Here is an 18,888-nt window from a genome sequence, read left to right on the forward strand (position 1 = left end):
CGGAGGCGGCGCCACGCTTTTGGAGCTGTTGTTACGGTCGCAGTTCTTTTGACACAAACATGTACTTCTACTTCTCTTCCACTTTGGAGCGGGAGTGTTTTCGCTCAAGCCAGTTTTCTTCCAATCGAGTAATTGCCCTTCATTGTCCGTCCACTTTGTCCAAAATGGCCCCGCCTTGGAAGGTGCTTGCACGTCTGGTACGGGTCAATTAAGGCACTAGCAACCACGTAGGCTCTTCCCTCTGAGAATGCGCTAATGAGCATGACGGTTTAAGCGGTTCAATTAAGAAGTGCGCAGCGGTTTTGCAGGGCAAGCGGCCTTTTGTGCGTGACACAATGGTGGATGCGTGTCCATGGTTTGACTCCTCCGATAATTGCCTGGTTTTGGTGTAGGGCTCTGAGCAAGTGGGATTCGATTCTGAATGCTGGGGCGCCGGGGGCGTGGGGTGGTCATAGAAAAAGGAAGGGCATCATTTGCGCGGATGTCACTTGACTTGGGTTCAGAAAACACGCGCATGCTCTCACAGTGACGGACGCCTTCGACAGGGCCACCTCGTCGCTCGTTTGGAGGAAGAAGACAAGAAGGAAAAGGACAGGTTTGGATTTTTAACTCGTTCCTCTAATTTGAGGTTGCAAAATTTGGGAATTTTCATTGTTGGAAACTTTTGATGGGGGTGAATGGAAATGAACAGAAGATTAAAAAAACTGAAGGGTGGCACTGAAATGCATATTGACAAGCCACAAAAGCAGGCAGAGTGAGGTTCTGGGGCTGCTTTGCTTCCCCCTGCACTGGGTGTCTTCAAACGGTCAAGAAATCTCAAGTGCCTCCAGGCAAAAGTGAAACGTGCTGCCTCGTGTCAGAAAGGGTCGTCCAACATGATGAAGGACAAACACACCAGCTAATATATTTACAACTAAAATATCCTGATGCTAACGCTAGTACTGACCCAACTATAAGACTATTATTTTTTGGAAGATATTTCTTGCGGACCACAAAAATAACACAATACCTGATTTTCATTGGTTGGTTTCAGTACATTTTATGTGCTGTTGCTTTTGTCAGTCTCAGTTTACTTTAGTGCTCATTGTTTTTTTTGTTTTTTTTACTTAACGGATTTCGTGCGTGTTATATTTGGGTATAATTCAGACTAAAACATCCGGATTTCATGCAATCGCATTATGACTGATATAAATTCATTAAAAAAAACTTTTGCAACCCCCCCCCACCCCCCAAAAATAGAAAAACAAGGATGGTGCAAGATCTCCCTCTCTCGAGGACTGGACTTGGGCACCTCCGTTTCCTGTATGTGAGAAAGTTTGGACCCCGCCCCCATCCCCTTCCCCAGGACAGGAAATACTGTGTCTTGAAATTCAACGCCAACTGCAAGCATGACTAGAAGGACAGTTTCTCACTGCTTTGTTTGCTTGGGTCTGATGTCCAAGGCATGCAAGCATCCGCGTCGCTGCCACTGGAGCCTGGGCCGGAGCGAGGGGCTCCTCGGGGTCGGGACCTGTACACGTTTGTCACATCGGCGGCGGGTCACATGATGAGGACCCTCCAGAAGCCCCGCAGGAACCGCCCCTCCAAGCGGCAGGTCAACCACCGCCGCTTCCTGCACAACATGATACAGAGGTGTGTTGAGTGAGGCATTTATTTGTCTTGAAGTGGATGACCCTCCTGGCAACAAATTGGCCCGTGTTTATTTACGGGAGGTATTCGGTGATCACAAGTAGAAGATGACGAAGTGCGGCACCGTGGCTATTTGGAGGGTCCGTTTATTCCACCAGTGAACGCCTCATGCTGCAACTAATGGGGTCACGGCAACTGATTACAGGTCGCTCGGAAGTTAATTGGGGTTCGGCACCTTTGTGAGGGAGGCGTTTTGTCAAAAGTTGACGATTCACCCGGCAACAAATGGGCGCACGGCGTACATTTAAGTGAGGGCATTGTTTTGAGGTGAATCTGACATGTCCTTTCGCACGCAAACAGGAAGTTTGCTGACATCGAGGCGGCCAATCGCCGCCTCGCGTCCACTCTCTACTTGAAGGAGGCGGAGTCAACGGCCGAGCCGTCATGCGACCGCTCGGACGGCCGCAACCACAGTGACGCCCAGGAAGTCGAAAGCGGGACAAAGGAACAACGCAACAGGTCCTCAACATGTCCCGCAGGTGAAACGTTCTTCCCTAAGGACGATTCTGAAGACGGTGCCCCCATCTCTCCCTCCTTCGTGCCACCGCTTTCGCCGTTGTCCTTTGATGCCGCGCAAATGTTCGACATCCCCGGTGACCCTCGCAATTTGGCCGATATCGCCGAGAGCGACTGGGAGGACATTATGGATCTGTTCTCTGTGGACGACGGTGCCATTCATCACACGGGTCACTTTTCGAAAAGCGAGGACGGAGACGGTGGATGCGGCCTCGGCGGCGACAGCGGACCAATCGTAACGGATTTACCCAAAGACCGAGACTATGCCATCCCCGAACCAGTTCCCGTGCTGTCCGGCTGCCAACACAAGATGTCAACGGGGGGCGTGGCACAGTCTTTTTGGGCCCCGCCTCTGGAAGCCTCACTTCGCCACATCGCGACGCCGCCTCACGAAGACCAATTGATGTTCACCGACATCCTCATGGACAGCGAGTCACCCGAATGTGCAGCTTTTAACACGCTTTACCACCATGGTGTTTACACCCCATAAAAAGATCTGTTAAGTTTCTTTACATGAGGTCGTCATACCTCGAGGGTCATCGTGAATCTGTATGTCTAACGGGGGAGTTCCTTGTTAACCAGTTCCAATGAAACGGCCGCCAACTACGGAGGAACACGTGAGACAATACAAACACGTCAATGACAAATTGTCAATATGAAGGAAAAGTGATTTTATAAAACGTGAAACCATTTGGTGAGAAAAATCTGGTCGTTATAATGAAGTTTTCGTCATCAAGGCGTTCGTCGTCAGCAAAATCGGCAAATGGAAGATGAATGATGTGAGCGTGTATTTCCAAATCTCACACCACTTTTCTAAAAAAAAAAGTCTCCGCAATGAGAACGGCAACAGTCACTGAATTAAGCGTCGCCAAAGTAAACGTGAATGCACGCATATACCATGGGAACGAAACCATCCAGCGTGCTACTCCGTCGCTTGGTGCTGTCGGCAGTACCTCAACCGGAGCGGGCATCAGTTTGAGATGAACGGTCTGAAGGACCGTTTGCGGACTTTAAAAAAAACTGTTTGTTAATTGGACGCTACTTCGCGGATTTCCGTTTATCGCGGTTGGTTTTGGTCCCGATTAACCGCGATAAACGAGGGATTACTGTATTACGTGTTAAATGTAACAAAATGCTGAGAGCAAAAAATGGAACTGGCTGATCAAATAAATGATCCATTTAGAACTTTTGTTGTTTTGTGCGTGTGTGAGAAATAAAGCACAGATGCAGCAAAGTGAAAACCAACAACATATATTAAAAGTGGACCCCGGACAGATATCTTTTCTTTTACAGCATCATTAACAAACAAAACCAAAACAAAACAATGTTTCAAGTTGCACAGTAGCCATGAGCAAACCATAAGTGAGAAAAGTAGAAGCAAAACACCTTTGAGAATCAGCTTGCCTCGACCGAACAGAGCTTTGTGGCGTTCCACAATTCAACTTTGGGGCTCGTGAACGCACGCGTGTTCACCAACAGTCGATGCCGATATGGACAATTCCACCCGCCGCTGATGTGCAAGGTGCAGCCGTTACACAACACACAAGTCATTTGCATATTGCCAGAAAAAGCACTTAAAAACAAACAGACAAATCAAAAACTCATTAGTGTGTGTTTTACGGTTAGGTCCAGCTATTTGGAGAGCCGAGAGTTTTGATCATTTTGTTTTTCCACACCGTCACGAGGGACTATGAAATAAAACATTCAGCATTTACGGTTACTGTAAAAATGCAATTGTGGACATTTTGAAAGCAAATAAAAGGAATATTGCAGTCACCCGATCTCAAACCAGTCGTCTTGGCATTTGCGCAAGCCAAAAACCAAAATGTAAAATGTAATATCGTATCTTTGCCAAACCGCCTAATCGTCGATAAACCATCAATATTGTTTGTTTGTTTTGATCCGTTGTGGTGATGCGCAAGGACGGATATCCTAACAAGTCATTGATTGGTTCAAAACGCGATCCTTCAGTTGTCTGGCAGCTGTGATTCGTTGCGAGCCTGTTGTTAGCGTAGCGTAACACACTGTTGTTAGCGTAGCGTAACGCACGTTTAATGATTTTGCCTTTACGCACCACAAGCAATGTGAAACAAAAGCACCACCACGTGATTGACTGTGGCATTTGCATTTACAATGACGCAATTGTACTCCGAGCGGAAGGCAACTCCGGCCTCCTCACCTCATCTCAACCCAGCGGGAGAGCAGGCCAGGCGCCTTCTTTACTGGAGACAAAGGTGAAGGCAGTAAGAGCCGCAAACAAGCGTCAAGTGGCGCTTGAAATCGGTAACGACAAAGGGCTTTCAGTTACTTTGATAATTATGTCAAAGCAGCCCCTGAAAATGGACTCGACACAAAAGGGCTAGGCGGCAGACATTTTCCGTATCCATCAAAGCTTAAAGTCGACACATCAAATCCATTGTGGGTGGTGTGTAAAGGCAAAAAGAAAACCCTAAAAAGAATCATTGATTGGTTCAAATGTAATCCTTTCGTTGTCTGGTAGCTCTCATTTGAGGCAAAACCATCATTGCTCATGCTAGCTTCGCACAGATCTAACGTCAACTCTTGATTAAAAGGCAAACTTGTCTTCTACTGAACTGGTCCAGTGCATCCTTCATTTTGGTAAACATAAAGACGGGTCAGTGTATATACTTTCTCCACAGTCCAAACATTGACAACAATTCCAGAAACATTTGAGCGTGGGCAAAAAAAGCACTTTCTGCATCTTGAAACCTTTCGCGTCCGAAGCTAATGCTAACTTCGTTTCGCTTAAGAGGTCATTTTAGAAAAAAATAAAATAAAATCACTTTGACACTAGTTCATCCGATTTGGAGCTTCACTGATGCAAAAGGCAGGCTTTTATGACGTGATTTGAGCAAGTTTGTTTTCCAGGTTTAGCAGCCGTATGAGGAGCTCGGTGTGGCACAAGAGATCAGCTCGTCATCATTTCAAGTCCTGCAAGTCCACCATTTTCATTTCATGTTCATCCCATTAGTTTCCGAAACCTGTCAGTTTCCGTGGACGTTACAAGTGAGACATATCTCATATACCCGATGCGATATGTATCATTCCGAGCCCTAGATATTCCGAATTAATGCGCCCGCCCCACCGTCCCCATTTACGACGCATATTCCAATGGTGCCAATTGTGTCCAAATGTCTCCATCGGGCACACGCATGTAAACAGTGTACAAAATGTGACTGAAATATCCCCGAAAAGGAACAAGAAGAGGAAACATGAGTTTGGATGCTTGCCAAGGTTAACATAAAAGGTTATTCCTAACTTGTATTAACTTGTTGCCTCGATTTTTTTTCTTTTCAACTCAACCTACAATATTCATTTTATCTAGAAGGGAATTCATCCAAAAGCAACGCCGGATGAGAGCCGATCTTTTTCTACTCTCTCCTACGACCTTTCGTCCCTTTTCTCATCCACGCAGCAGCTGTCATTTCGGTTCAAATGTAAAGCAGTAAACAATACTCAGACAACCGTCCAAATAAAATGCGTTCCTCAGTTTAAAAACAAAACAAGACCCCCCCCCCCTCGCCCCCACCCCCGCAAAGTGTTTTGCTTTGGATTAAAATATTTGGGGTAGAAAACTGCCTCCCCTGTGACAGACAGTAAATGTTTGTACAGTAAAAAGAAGCATCAACATATTTAGCTTGATATAAATTAGAGAAATTCAAACGACTCGAGAGTTTTGCACAAATAAATTACACCCGCCGCGGAACGATTCGACAACCTGTTTGGCGTGAGGTAGCGTTTGCGAGCTACTTGTTCACGGGTGGATGGCAGCCGGCGGGCAAATTCCCCCGCCGTGTCAGCACATCGGGCGGTCGCTATGCAAATGACCCTTGTAAAAAGTCACACGGCGTGACCTAGAGACATATTCCGTCACGCAAGAGGTCAAATTCACACGTTGAATCAAATATCTGGCTCACGCAAATGGATTGTCTAATTTGTCACTCTGCGGCAGCCCTTTTATTTTTGTCATGGGAACATCAGGGGTGGGCAACATGTGGCTGGTGAGTTACGCGCCGGCTCTGCGTGCAAATCAAATCTGGAAAAAAACAAATAATTCAATCAAAAATAAATAGTGGCCCGGAGATAGAAGGAGGGTCTCCTACACTGTCTGGAAAAAAAAAGGGCAGCGCTTCAATTTTCTTCTTCGCAACGGAACCCCGAGCAACAAATAAGTGCTAAAGGAACTGAAATAGTGGAAACTAGCAAAGGGACCACGTTTCGACTTTTTTTTTGTCACATGAGGGTATAAACAAGTGTTCGGTCCAAATGTATGGCGCCTACAGTCATCGGCACCAGGGGATGGGCAACCGAATGCCGTTCAAACGAAGTGTTGACCGTTCGCTGTCGCTTGTGCGCTTTTCAGAACTCCCACGATGCATTGCAGTACGCCATGCTGAGTATCTTTCGTCATCGGGTCTTCATGGTTTGAGTGTTTTAGTTCCCCGGAGTCCGATGCGCCTGTGACCCAATTGTACCCTAAGGTACACGATTGGCCTGGAAACGGTCCCCGTTTTAAGGGTCCCAATACGCAGCCTGTTCAAGGAGCGCAAAAGGAGTTTAGCGCTCCACTGACAAGGCATTGGACCCTTCAAGGTGCACATTGAGCACCCTTTTATGACAGGGTAGGGGGACGCCCACAACATTGTGGAGTCACTACAACAGCCGTTTTGATTTATTCCACCCCACTGTAGGGGCTGCGTTTTTGGTTAGCAACAGCAGCCAAATTCATTACAACGCCATTGATACAAGCTTTTTTTTTTTTTTTAAATCAAGATGAAAAAGTGAGGCATCTAAATTGAGGGAGGCTTTTATTAGAAGGGCGGCTACTATTTGGTGGAATGCAGTCGATTTTTTTTTCCCCTTCATAATTTCAATTTGGCCCCGGATAGCAAAAGGTTGCCCACCCATGATACAGTGTAAGGGTCGTCTAGTTCTACACCTTTACGCTGTGCAGCTGATTCAAATGTGAAAGTTGAAGCTGCATCATGATGTCATTTCGAATGTTACATATTGCATTGGAAGGTTAAAAAATAAATAAATCCGTAAAATCTCTTTTGTTTGCACTTGTTGAAAGGGGGGGAAAAAAAAGCAACTTCCTTGAGCAATTCATTGACTGTATCCTAAACTAGTGTTGCGTGTGTATGTGTGGTACATCATTGGTGTAGGTTGTTGACGCTGTAGGGCGGCGGGTTCGGGTCCAGGCTGTGCTCCGAGGACGGGGTCGGGGTTCGGGGCGTTCCCAGGGAGGGCGTGGGCGAGGCGGGCGGCTCCTCCGAATCCGAGTTGTCCAACGAGTACTCGTCCACCAGAGCTCGCCGTCCGCGCATCGTCAGCGGCAACGGAGTACGTCTGCACAATCGACTTAATTAGTACGGCATGTGGCTGCGTACGCCGCATCAACAATATACGCCCAAAACGCCTCGGGAGTCGGTTAAAAGCATTTTGTCCCAATAACGAACTAAAAGTACACGACATTGGACTATAATGTATCCCACTGCACAAACGTTTACCCACCCCTGCCAAAAAAAAAAAAAAAAGTGGTATATGCCAATGGGATAAAATAAATACCGGTACATTAAATCCACAAACGGTAACAAAACATGGTTTACACACATGCACACACACGCACAGGTTTAGACATGGACAGAAAAAAAAACTCCAAAAAGACGAAGAGCAAAAAACACAATGACCTACTGCTCTGGTCTCCATTCAGGGACGCTGAGTGTTGGTGTGACGTGGACAGATGGGCACAGATGGGACAGTGTTAGGTGAACACAAACGGAAGCAAACAGAGCAAAGCAAAAGTAAAATGATGGTCAAGGGTCAAGTGAAATGGCGCCGGCATGGCGGGAGCACGGCCGCCGCGCCTACCTGAGCTGGTTGCGCAGGGTGGTGATCTCACGCATCCTGCTTTGGCTGTTTTCCGTCAGCTCCTCCAGTTCTCGCTGCAGCTTCCTCTTCTGCGCGTTGGAGCGCGAGTTCTCCTCCTCCACTTCTTCCAGCTGACGCTTCAGCTGCCTCAGGCGCACCATGGACTTATCCAGCTACGCCAGACAGATCGCAATTCGAATGAATAGAGGAAAAGCAAATCGCTCTCACATGAAGACGGTGTATTTTCACTCCTTCTCGGTCTTGGGAATGAACCGAGGTTTGGTGTCTTTCCGAGGTGAAAACTCCGCCGACAAAAAGCTTTCTCTTCAATGAAAGGTATGCAATGATGAGATCTTGTCTACCTGGTCTCTGTATTGGTCGGCGTGCCTCCTCTCGTCTTCGGCCTGCATCATCACCTCCTTCAGTTTCTTCTCCGTCTTCCTCACCAACTTGTTGGCAATAGCGCGCTCCCTAAGAGACAAAACAAACACTTTTATTTTAGTATCGATGTACTGTATCGGAGGTATTGATGAGAAATTTCATAGTCCATATTATTCTTTTTTTTAATCATATAAATGCACCATTTCCAATAATAGATAGATTTAACATTTAGTTGTTGGTTGCTAGATTCTTGGAAGAAGAAGGAAAAACACCCTCCCCCTCCCCCAAAACGAGGTGTTTTGGTCTCTCACTGTCTCTCCTGTTCCAGCTGCTCCTCCATCGATTCGATCTTGGTCTCCAAGGCGGCGACGCTGAGCCGGTGTTTGCCCCTGACGGTTCCCTCCAGCTCCTCCAGCCGCGTCTTCATGTCCTTGTTGTGGCGCTCCAGCTGCTCCCGCGCCGCCTCCGCCTTCTGGGCCAGGGTCCTCTCGCCCTGCAGCTGCACCGTCAGCGTCTCCACCTGAACGACGGCAGGAAGGTGCAAAGTGGCTTTCCCCGTTAAAATGAATTCAACTGCCATGATTTCGTTCCAAACAACAACAAAAACATCAAATGTTATGAATAAAGAATAACACCGGACTAAAAACATCACGAAAGAGGTTTTGCCATTAATTTTTTGGTTTGTGTGTATCTTTAACTCATTCACTCCCAAAGACGTTTTTAACCGTCTTTTCAGACTTGGTCCAGAATTGGCTAGCACTGAAGGAGTTAATGGGCGCAGTCTAGCAAGTGATGTCATGGAGAGGTGTGGGCTGATTGCGAGAGCCCGAATTTGCGTGGCCCACTACTTGGGGCATTCCGTAAATGGCTGCCAGTGCATCGGCAACGGCAAGGAGCGTCTTTGGCTGAAAGGCACGCACCTGCAAAGCCATCTTTCTTTGTCTCTCCGACAGGAGCTCAGCATTGGTCTGCTCCTCCTCCAGCTCCTCCTCCAGTTGGCTGACTCGCATCTCTAACCGGCGCTTCTCTTCAAATAGCGCCGACCTGAACAAAGGCGGCGCCGTTAGCAAACAACACGACGAGCCCGACATGAATTTGACGCGGCGCGTCGGTGTGAGACGGACTTCCCGGAGCTGTTGTTGACCATGTCGTCAGCCATTTCGTCTCTCTCTTGCTGAGCCTGCCTTCTCTGCCGGTCGGATACGGACAGCTCCTGCGCACGCAAAAAGATGCCGCGCGGTTAGTCGAAGGAACAACAACAAACCATCCACATTTGTGTGATGGTTTCCGCGAGTCTGCATCTGGCGCGTCTGGGCGCGAGCCGTGGCCGAGAGCAGCTCCCGAATGACGGATGAGGTGACTTTTCTCCTCCAGCGCCTCCTCCAGGTGGCGTGTTTGACAAACCTCGGTGAGCTGCAGGACTTCGGCCTCCAGCGTTTGGATTTTCTTATCGTTGTCTTTGGACTGCGCGATGACCTCGTCTCGCGTGATCTTGGCCTCATCCAGCTCTCGGAGCGCCTCCTTGAGTTGACTCTGAGACAAAGCCGCCGAGATGTTTTTTTTCCCCCCCGACGGCGTGGCGCGTTGACAGCGGGGAAGGTGCGGCGCGAGCGCGAGCGCTTGCTACCTGCAGCTTCCGCAGATGCTTGACGGCTTCCTCCTTGCTGCGGCTGGAGGTTTCCACCTGAGCCTCGGAATCCTGCAGCTCGGCTTCCAGCTGCTTCTTGGTGAGCACGGCCTGGGAGCGCTGACTGCGCTCTTCCTCCAGCTGGATCTCCAGCTCCCTCACCTGGCAACACGAGGAAGGAGCACACTCAGCCCCGCAGATACGCCCCCCCCCCCCCCGGAGGTCTGCTCCTGTGGGCTTGCCCGTCTCGACCTGCTTGCTCAGGGCCCTCCTCTTCTCCTCGCCCTTCTCCTCACTGCTGCTGATCTCCCTCTCGAACTGAGCCTTGAGCGCCTGCAGGGTGACCTCCAGCCTCAGCCTGGAGTTCTCCGCCTCCGTCAGCTCCTCCTCCAGATCCTGCGTCTGGGTACGGAGGCTTTCGGCCTCCGCCTCCAGAGCCCTCCGGGTCCTCTCCAGCTCGTGGACCTGCACGCGCGCAAGGTGACGCGAGGACTCGCCGAAGAAAGACAAGAAGGACTTCGACCGAAGTCTTACGTTCTTTCCCACGTCGTCCTGCTGGTTGACGAGCTGTTCCATTTCCAGGCGAAGCTGCTTGTTGGATCGCTCCAGCTCCTCCCGCTGGTCCTGCGCCTCCTACGCACAAATACGGCGATGAAAATCCTGAACCGCCCCCCGCAATCGGCTGCACTTAAGTGTAACGGAAGAGATTCGCTGTCCAAGGTTGTCAAAAGCAGCAATTGGCCCATTTTGTCACATCACGCGCTTTCGTTCTCTCTCGTTTCAAGTACAAGTTCACCCGTCGTCAAGTTTGAGCCATCGGCGGCGGGTCGGGAAATTTGCCGTGGTCCGACTTCGACGTACCTGTAGTGCCCTGGACAACGCCAGATAGCGCGTCTCCTTTTCTCGACTGTCAGCTTCCGCTCGGTCCTTCTCTTCAGCCAGGCGAGTGCTCACCGCCTTCTCCTCGGCCAGACACTGCGGTAGAAGAGGCGCAGGTGATGCGCATGGCATCCGGAAGGGCGTCCGCGTGGGAATTGCGAGGCCCCGCCCCGAACCCACCTGGTCGAACTTCTTCTGCCTCTTCTCCAGTGCCGTGCAGTTCTGCCTCTCCCGCTGCAGGGCCAGAGTCATGTCCTCGATCTCCTCCCTGAGGCGCTCGCGCTGCCTTTCCACGCGCTCCTTCTCCTCCTCCCGCTGTTTCTCTCTCTGGACGGTGGCGTCCAGCTCTCTCTGAAGCTTCCTGCGGGTCTCCTCGCCGCTCTCCACCGCCGTGTTCACCTCCTCCGAGTGCTTGCGCATCTCCGACAGCTGGGGGAGTCGCGGCGGCGAAAAGCGAGCGTGAGTGCCTCCGAAATAAACAACTTTGTCCTCGGTCAAGGCCAGAAAACGTCCGGACTCAAGTTGCGAGTGAGGATCGATTCAAACAAATAACGTGAGTGCATAGTTAAATCCTTCAATAATTGCTCCCGCTGCCTTTTTAAATTGATTGTTGACGCGATGTTTCACCATGCCTGTGTCCAATCTTGTGTATGTGTTAAACACGGAGCTAGCACCCGGCGTGAAAATACGGCACGTAGATCTTTTTGAATGCATTTTTTTCGTGAAAACATTTTCGTGGCGGCTGGCATGGATGAATGGCATTTGAATTGATGACAATGAAGAAAATGGATTTGATGAAGTCAAATTACGCCTGTGAAGCAAATCGGTGGAACGGTGCCTCTTCACCAGCCCGAATTGAGCTCCGAACAAAGAGGTGTCGGGCGGGGCGGGGCGGGCGCGGCCTACCTGCTGAGTGTGAGTCTGAATCTGCCGGCAATGCTCCCTGGCTTTCTCCTCTTCCTCCTCCAGTCTCTCCGTCAGTCCGTTCCTCTCGTCCTCCAGCGCTCGCACCCTGGCGGCCAGGGCCAACTTCTGGCGGGTCTCCTCCTGCAAGAGCTCCTGGAGGGTGGAGAGCAAAAAGATTAGCCGGGGGGGGGGGGGGGGGGGGGGGGGGGAGGATTTCCTCCACTAAAAAAAGTGCGAGAGCGTGTGCGTTACCTGTGAGTCATGAAGCTGGCTCTCCAGACTGTTGACTTCTTTCGACAGACGGAGGGATTTGCTGTCAAAGGATGACAAATTGCTGGAGAGCGACTCAATTTCATTCTGGAACAAGACAGAAGGAGTGCAAAGACGTGACGACGACGTCGTCGGTCAAAACGCCCGCGGCGGCGGCGTCCGCCGGTCTCACCTGCAGCTTGTGCACTCGCTCCTCCCTTTCCTCCCTCTCTTGGTCGGCCTGGGTGAGGCGCATGGTGAGCTCCTGCAGCTGACTTTCGGCCCTCTTGCGTCCTCGGTCGCTCTCGGTGCGGCTGGCCTGGAGGCCCTTCAGCTCCGTGCTCAAACTCTGCTTCTCTTCCTCCAGCACCATCTTGGCCTTCTCCAACGACTGGCGCGTCTGAACGGGAGCACGGAGCGCAACGCGACCGATGACGCCGCGTGCAGAGTGAAACCCGCGTGTTCATCTTTGTTTTCCGCATCGATTTATTTTTTTTTATCCCCAACGGCTTGAAGCAAGCGCATTCAAATTCTTCATGAAGAGATTTTTTTTTAGTCTGTTGTCATTCCTTCAAAGCGCTCTTGATACTATTGTGTGCGCAATGTTTGAAAAAAGGATTTGCGATGGTCTCTGCGGATCCCGGATTTGTTGCGCGGGAGGCTTTGAAAGGCGTCCCCCTTGCGTTTCTCCTTCTCACCCTCTTGCTGTTGTCCAGCTGCTCCTGCAGATTGTCTACGACGGCGCTGTGCTTGATTCGGAGCTCCGACAGCTGGGCCTCGTGGCGGCGCGTCTCATCTTCCACGCAACGCTGGAGGTCGTTTAACTCCACCTCCCGACGGGACCTGCGCGGGGGGAGATAAAGGCTCGCTAAAAACGTGCGCGCCCCAGCTTGAGGTTTGATCAGGCTTCGCTTTTCCATGGGAGACTCCAAGCCACTCCTGCATTTTGCATCTCAAAAATATTCCCCACCTGATCTCATTCTGAGCTAGAAAGGAACATTTACTTTCCTCACGCCCCGTGGCCGCTTTCTCTTCAGCCGTCTCGGCGAAACGTCAACAATTCAGAATGTCGTCGCTGCCCGCATCGTTTCAACACCGACTCGGCATCATCCGTCCAAACCTGAGCTCCTGCTGGGCGGCGGTGGTGTCGAGGGTGTCCTCCAGCTCGGTCCGCAAGGCCTCCAGCTCCTCCCCGAGGTCTCGCCTCTGTTTTTCGGCCCGCTCTCGCATGCCTCGCTCGTTCTCCACTTCCTCCTTCAGCTCGGACACCTGCGACATGGCTTCCCTCAGCGACCTCTGCGCTTCCGAGCGCCGTGCCACCTCCTCCTCCAACCTTTTTTTTTTCCACGTGGAAAGAAAGCTATTAGTTGACCGGGACTCTCCTTTGTCTTATTCCATCGCCGCGGCTCGGTGGGTCCGCACCGGCTCTGCAGTCCGGTGATTTCTTTTTCCTTCTGGGACAGGCTGCCCTTCAGCTCGCCGGAGACGAGGCTCAGGTCAGACAGCTGCTCTTGCGCCTCTATCGCCTCGGTCTCCATCCGCCTCTTCCACTTTTCCTGCTCCTGGTGCCCCTGCTCCTCGCGCTTGAGACGATCTAAACCACACGCGGTGAGAGAGGGACATCGATGGCAACACACGGAAAACAGACCCTTCCAAATGGATCGATTGAGAGGTCGCGCACAAGTGCAGTCAACATTTGCGCTCTTTTCACCTTCGAGGTCGGCGATGACGGCCTCCTGTTTGTTCTTGAGCTTATTCAGACTCTTGCTCTTCTCCTCTTCTTCGGTGAGGTTGTCAGTCACCTCGGCCAGGCGCTCCTCCAGCTGTCTCTTCTCCTGCTCGACACCACGCGATTGACAGCGTGGGCAAAGCTATTCCGACAAGATCGACGGCGGTCCGCGCGACGCCAACCTTGCCGAGGCGATCTCTCTGCTCCGCCGCCGTCAGAAGGTCGTTCTCCATACTTTTGACTTTGGTCTCCAGGGAGACCTTCTCCAGCAAGAGGCGCTGCCTGGCGCTTTCTTCCTCTTCTAGCTGCTCCTCCAGGTCCTAAGAGGAGGATCAAATTGCAAGCGCAACATAAATACGGAAACTTGTTTTTTCTTCCCCTCCACCTTCCTTACCTGAATATTCTGCTGCATTTTCTTCTTCTCGTTGCTCATCTGAAGGCCCCTCTCCTCCTCCTCCTCCAAGCGGCTCTCCAGCTCGGTGAGCACGTCCTCCAGCTCCTGCTTGCGACTGGCCAGCCTGGACCGCATCTCCTCGGCCTCTGCAAAAAGCTCGGCCTCGGCCTGCAGCTGGTCGGCCAGCACCGCCTTCTCCTCTATCAGCTGACGGATGACGAAGAGGTGGGACAATGGGCCAGGGACATCTGCGACAAGGCTCTGATCTCCCGAGTTAGGAGGTTTGCTCACCACGGTGTGTTTCTTGTCCAGGTCGGTGAAGTCCTGCTCCACTCGGGCAAGTCTTTCCTTGGCCTTGAGCAGCTCCGATTCTCGGATCTGGATTTCCTCATCCTGCCGCGTCACTTGCAGCAGCGGTTTCACCTGCCAAGCGCACAGCAAGACTCACGAAAACCTTGCGATATTTGGTCCTAAAGCTGACTAAAGACTTTGGCAACGTGAAAATGATCAAATGTAAGATGAGAGGAAGAGTCTATGAGGCGGGACCACGGAAAAGTTTGTGACGGACGGTGCCGGTAAAAACGGTCATCGTCCTTGTAAAGACAATTTATTTACAGTCATGCAAGTGGGAAAAGGTTGTGGGTAGTTTCCAGGGCCAGTTGGCCATCGCCATCGTCCGACGCTAAACTCCACCAGTCATAATTACGGGAAATGTGTGTGAAATATAACAAACCAAGGCAGTCTTTTTATCCTTGTTACAATATCAATTCAGGCTACTGCGCATGTTGGGGGAAACGCTGCGAGAACAAAGTTGAAAGGCGCCAATCTTACTAGCCGGTCGCACCTTTGTGAAAAGCCGCCACCATTGCCAGTTCTTGAGGATGAGATAAGCGTGACAGTTCCTCTGCATCACCCTCAGAGCGCTCAGCTGCTGCTGTTTCTTCATGAAGGCTCTAAGAGGAGAGCAAGACAAAAGGTGGAGAGGGCTCTTTGACATTTGGGGTCTGTTGCCGGTGTTGAAGTCATTTCGAGTCCTTCAAATAATATTTTTGTTATTTGATGAGATTGCAGGCTTGAAAACGCCGTCAATTGTATTCGGAGTAGAGGCGGCGTACAGTTCCAACAGTGACACGCTCTTTCGCGCATTCTGACAGCTGGCTGTCAATGTGAATGAACCGACATTTCCAGTTTCTAATTAGCCCGCGTCTCCCATTTTTCACGCCGTTCGCGGCATTCCGATGGCGGCTCGCCAAATTCCCGTCGAGGACGTCCCACGTCGTGAGTACGGATTGGCAGAAAGTTCAAGCATCCGTGTGGCTCGAGGCGCTTTTGGACGCGACCGTGCTCCTTGGGTCATTTTGTCCCAACGGGTCCTCGTTTCAACAATCAGTTGGAAGTAGTCAAGATTTGAGTCCGCGCAGAGCCAAGGTGTCAAAATTCCACAAGGCCCGCGAGCCAGATCCAGCGCTCGCCTTTGTGCGATACTCCAGCTCCTTTGACCGTGGCTGAGTGACAAATTCACTGACTTGGATGCGGGGCCACTAAACAAGTGCCTTGTAAGGCACTCTCGTCTCAAATGCTTGGCGCACTTATTTGATTGTGCTTATTGTTGTTCGACCGACCCTGTCTGAACTTGGGTTCGGCTGAGTTGTATGTCCTCGTCTCCACCTAAGCTGACGGCACTTTGTCAGGCCTCTAACCTCCAAACTTGCCAACTTGTGTGTCCCTATGAAGACGACCTTCTGTTGGTATACTTCTTAGGGTCACTTGATGCACTCAAACCTCCTGACCTTGATTTGTAGGGTATTTCATCAATTTTTTTTTAAATACCCATAGGATGATGTTTTCGTTTGGTAATATTTATATTTAGTTATTATTACTATTAGCCTAGAAAAAAACAAACAACTTAACAGTTACTTCATTTGGCATGTCCAAAAGAAAGGCCCAGGCATCCTGGTATGGTGTCATCGACTGAAGAAAAAAAATAGTAATAAGCAAGACATTAAGACGCAAGTGGAGCGGAGGAGAGAGGCATGAGATGATAAAAATATGTGAAATATATTTTGGGGGATTTAGCGTGAAGGGGAGGGAACGACATTTATTGGAGGGGGCCGGGCCCCCTCTTGCCTCTGCCCTACTGTTTAAACTGTTACCGCCTCTTATTTTTCTTTTCTTTTTTTCACAACTGTCTGTACTTTGACCATGATGAGCAACCCCCCCCCCCCGAGGGCCAGCACAACCACCACGTGGCCAAGTGCGACAGCCCCCCGGGGTTCAACACCTAGCGAGTGTTTCCTCACTTGCGTGCGAGGTAGCCTCTGGCAGCACTTTGGAAGCGTATGATAGTGTCTGTGATTTTTAAGTCCCGCTCCTCCTCCAGGTGCGCCAGCACGCCGGCTCTGAAGAACACTTTGCTTTGGCCCACCCGGAATAGGTTGGGATCCAGCTCCAAGGCTTTGATCTGAGCAAAGACAGGAGGAGATTCAAATCTGCATTTGGTGGAGTGATCATTTGACTGCTACACACGTGTCACACTAGCGGCACAAAGGATGCGCGCAATTGTGACGTGCGGCATTAGGTCAGACGGGCCCGCGACGCATGGCCCACGCCGCTGGCGGAAAAGGACTCGCCATGAGTTCTGACGCCTGTTTTCCGTCCATGAAGGTGCGAGGAATAGCGTTGGGAGTCAGAATCTCGTATCTGCGGGACACATTTCAGTTAGCGGGCGCTGAAGCAGGCGTGGAATGCGCGTGGATGAGGCACAAGTGGCCGGTCGGTGTACAATTAGAAACACTCTCGCCTCTGTCTGAACTCCTGGAAGGGGATGCGGTTCGGGAAGCCTTGTCGGCAGATGCGGATGCCCTCCAGGACCCCGTTGCACCTCAGCTGGTCCAAAACTAAGTGCGGTGCCAGCTTGCCAGCCTTAAAAAAAATAAAAAATAAGAGTGAGATGTCCATTTTGTTGAAGGGAATTGCCCGAATATTTTTCAAGGGGCCCACTTGTTTAAGCATGGTAAAGATTTTTAATCATGTGTCAATTATGAGGACTTAATTCAGTCATTTTTAAGCAGACTTTCATTCACGCATGCGTGACAAAATTCACTATACTGATGTATGAATCACAATGACAAAATTGTATGATTCATTTGGGAATCATAATGACATTTCATGAATGAAGGAATGGCATTTAGCAGCATTGGAATATTGCATGAATGCGCTGCAATCTTTTAAAATTGTAACATTAGTTTAAGCGCCATGGTAAAAAAAAAAAATTGGTTCAGTAGAACTGTCTGATTTTCCTCTCGCGTCTCACCCTCTTCTCGTGGTTGGGAATGATGCAGCGCAGGAAGTTGGGGTTGGTGTTCCTCAGCGTGGCCATCAGCTTGGCGAGCGACTCTTTGTACAGCTGGCCCACGGTCCTGAACATTCCCTTCTTGGTCTTCAGTCCCGATGCGCCAAACGCAACCTGCCCGCTGTTCTCGCCTGATGACGACACCTGGTCAAGACCGATGATGCGGTCCACTGGACAGAAAGCGCGCAGCGGGGGCGGCGTTAAGGCATTTCCCCACACTCGTCAATCAGCTCAAAAAACACGACCAAAGCTCGGCCCAAAGCACGCTATCAGATAGATGGACGTACTGTATTCTCGCACATGGTGGCGGGGGGCATTTTTTTTGGGGGGGCGGGGGTCAACTGAAATGCTCTAAGATGGTACAAGATCTGCCTAAAAAAAGGACAATCATCCAGAAAGGCTTTTCCGCATGCCCACTCCCTGTACCATTTTTAGAGTCGCGTTGTAGACGACTTCGAAAGGATCTTCAACTGTTTGGGGATCAATCGCACCATTCCGCCTCAGCGGTACCTATTTAACAAGAGCGTCTAGAACTGAGACAATTAAGTCACTGCCTGGTTTTTCACTGATGGGAGCGGAGGTGTCTTATTTCGGGAGGGAGGCGCACCCAACGGCTAATTGTGGCGCGGCAACGGAGGCAACACTTTGAGGAAATACGGGACGCTCGACTTTCAGAGATGCAGAATATTGCTTCACAGCCGCTACTCTTTGTAGACATGATCACATTGAAAAAGTGCTTCTGATCGAGTTTGGAGAGATTTTTTTGTTTCTTTCTCAAGGCACCAAATAAAGAAAAACACCAAATGGCCAAATGTCATTTGCATCGTGTTTGAATGCTAGGAAGGCAATATTGTGCGTCTGCCGAGCTCATCCATTGCTAAGTATTCAACTCCGCCTGGATGCCGCGAGGTGGGATGTTGCTTTGGCGTGAGCATGCTGCTATCTTCACACAGGTCACAAATCACCATTCAAGTGCCGGTGAAATGGGAAACCAGACGTCACGCAGGCACATCTACTGAAAGCAGCGCTAATACAGGAAGAAAAAAAACAACACAGTGAACCCACCGCTATATCAGAAATGATGAAACGATTTTTACTGTATGCTGGCAAATTGGAATTGAAGATTTTCTCCCACACTGGGGAAATTTGCAGTCTACAGCAGCAAAATTTCGGGGGGGGAAATAAAGTGTTAAACGGTAGCACTTTGTGGACAAGCGTGAAGCAAGCGCGTCGATTTGGAGAACGGAGCGTCTTCTTTTCGCTTCGGCAAGTCA

The 18,888-nt window shown here is 50.4% G+C and overlaps 2 protein-coding genes across 7 annotated transcripts in view; one reads left to right on the forward strand and one right to left on the reverse strand.

Annotated features, from left to right (window-relative positions):
• The first annotated feature begins 511 nt into the window (after window positions 1-511).
• On the forward strand, window positions 512-3,390 carry c16h19orf85 (chromosome 16 C19orf85 homolog). Its single transcript, XM_086113936.1, has 3 exons — window positions 512-595; window positions 1,443-1,632; window positions 1,990-3,390. Exons 2-3 carry the CDS (start codon window positions 1,445-1,447, stop codon window positions 2,693-2,695), a joined length of 894 nt encoding a protein of 297 aa, XP_085970062.1. The 5' UTR covers window positions 512-595; window positions 1,443-1,444; the 3' UTR covers window positions 2,696-3,390.
• Window positions 3,391-3,440: 50 nt separating this feature from the next.
• myh14 (myosin, heavy chain 14, non-muscle) overlaps window positions 3,441-18,888 on the reverse strand; it is a 32,005-nt gene continuing 16,557 nt past the window's right edge. For 5 of the 6 annotated variants that reach the window (XM_086113930.1, XM_086113935.1, XM_086113933.1 and 2 more), the window contains 28 exons: window positions 17,576-17,784; window positions 17,063-17,184; window positions 16,893-16,962; window positions 16,563-16,723; window positions 15,107-15,215; window positions 14,554-14,685; window positions 14,263-14,469; window positions 14,051-14,188; window positions 13,851-13,974; window positions 13,562-13,733; window positions 13,260-13,472; window positions 12,838-12,982; window positions 12,333-12,539; window positions 12,143-12,247; window positions 11,891-12,043; window positions 11,165-11,413; window positions 10,967-11,080; window positions 10,640-10,738; window positions 10,358-10,570; window positions 10,106-10,267; window positions 9,883-10,011; window positions 9,603-9,691; window positions 9,399-9,522; window positions 8,790-8,998; window positions 8,460-8,568; window positions 8,098-8,270; window positions 7,921-7,944; window positions 3,441-7,575 (listed from right to left, as the gene is read on the reverse strand). In XM_086113930.1, the coding sequence (XP_085970056.1) occupies window positions 7,380-7,575; window positions 7,921-7,944; window positions 8,098-8,270; window positions 8,460-8,568; window positions 8,790-8,998; window positions 9,399-9,522; window positions 9,603-9,691; window positions 9,883-10,011; window positions 10,106-10,267; window positions 10,358-10,570; window positions 10,640-10,738; window positions 10,967-11,080; window positions 11,165-11,413; window positions 11,891-12,043; window positions 12,143-12,247; window positions 12,333-12,539; window positions 12,838-12,982; window positions 13,260-13,472; window positions 13,562-13,733; window positions 13,851-13,974; window positions 14,051-14,188; window positions 14,263-14,469; window positions 14,554-14,685; window positions 15,107-15,215; window positions 16,563-16,723; window positions 16,893-16,962; window positions 17,063-17,184; window positions 17,576-17,784 (4,157 nt within the window). In that variant the 3' untranslated portion in view covers window positions 3,441-7,379. The remainder of the gene's footprint in view (window positions 7,576-7,920; window positions 7,945-8,097; window positions 8,271-8,459; window positions 8,569-8,789; window positions 8,999-9,398; window positions 9,523-9,602; window positions 9,692-9,882; window positions 10,012-10,105; window positions 10,268-10,357; window positions 10,571-10,639; window positions 10,739-10,966; window positions 11,081-11,164; window positions 11,414-11,890; window positions 12,044-12,142; window positions 12,248-12,332; window positions 12,540-12,837; window positions 12,983-13,259; window positions 13,473-13,561; window positions 13,734-13,850; window positions 13,975-14,050; window positions 14,189-14,262; window positions 14,470-14,553; window positions 14,686-15,106; window positions 15,216-16,562; window positions 16,724-16,892; window positions 16,963-17,062; window positions 17,185-17,575; window positions 17,785-18,888) is intronic. The other variant, XM_086113931.1, reaches the window with a different exon arrangement.

Source organism: Hippocampus guttulatus, chromosome 6, assembly GCF_054856545.1.
Source record: "Hippocampus guttulatus isolate MCC_2025c chromosome 6, RoL_Hgut_1.0, whole genome shotgun sequence".
Lineage (NCBI taxonomy): Eukaryota > Metazoa > Chordata > Actinopteri > Syngnathiformes > Syngnathidae > Hippocampus > Hippocampus guttulatus.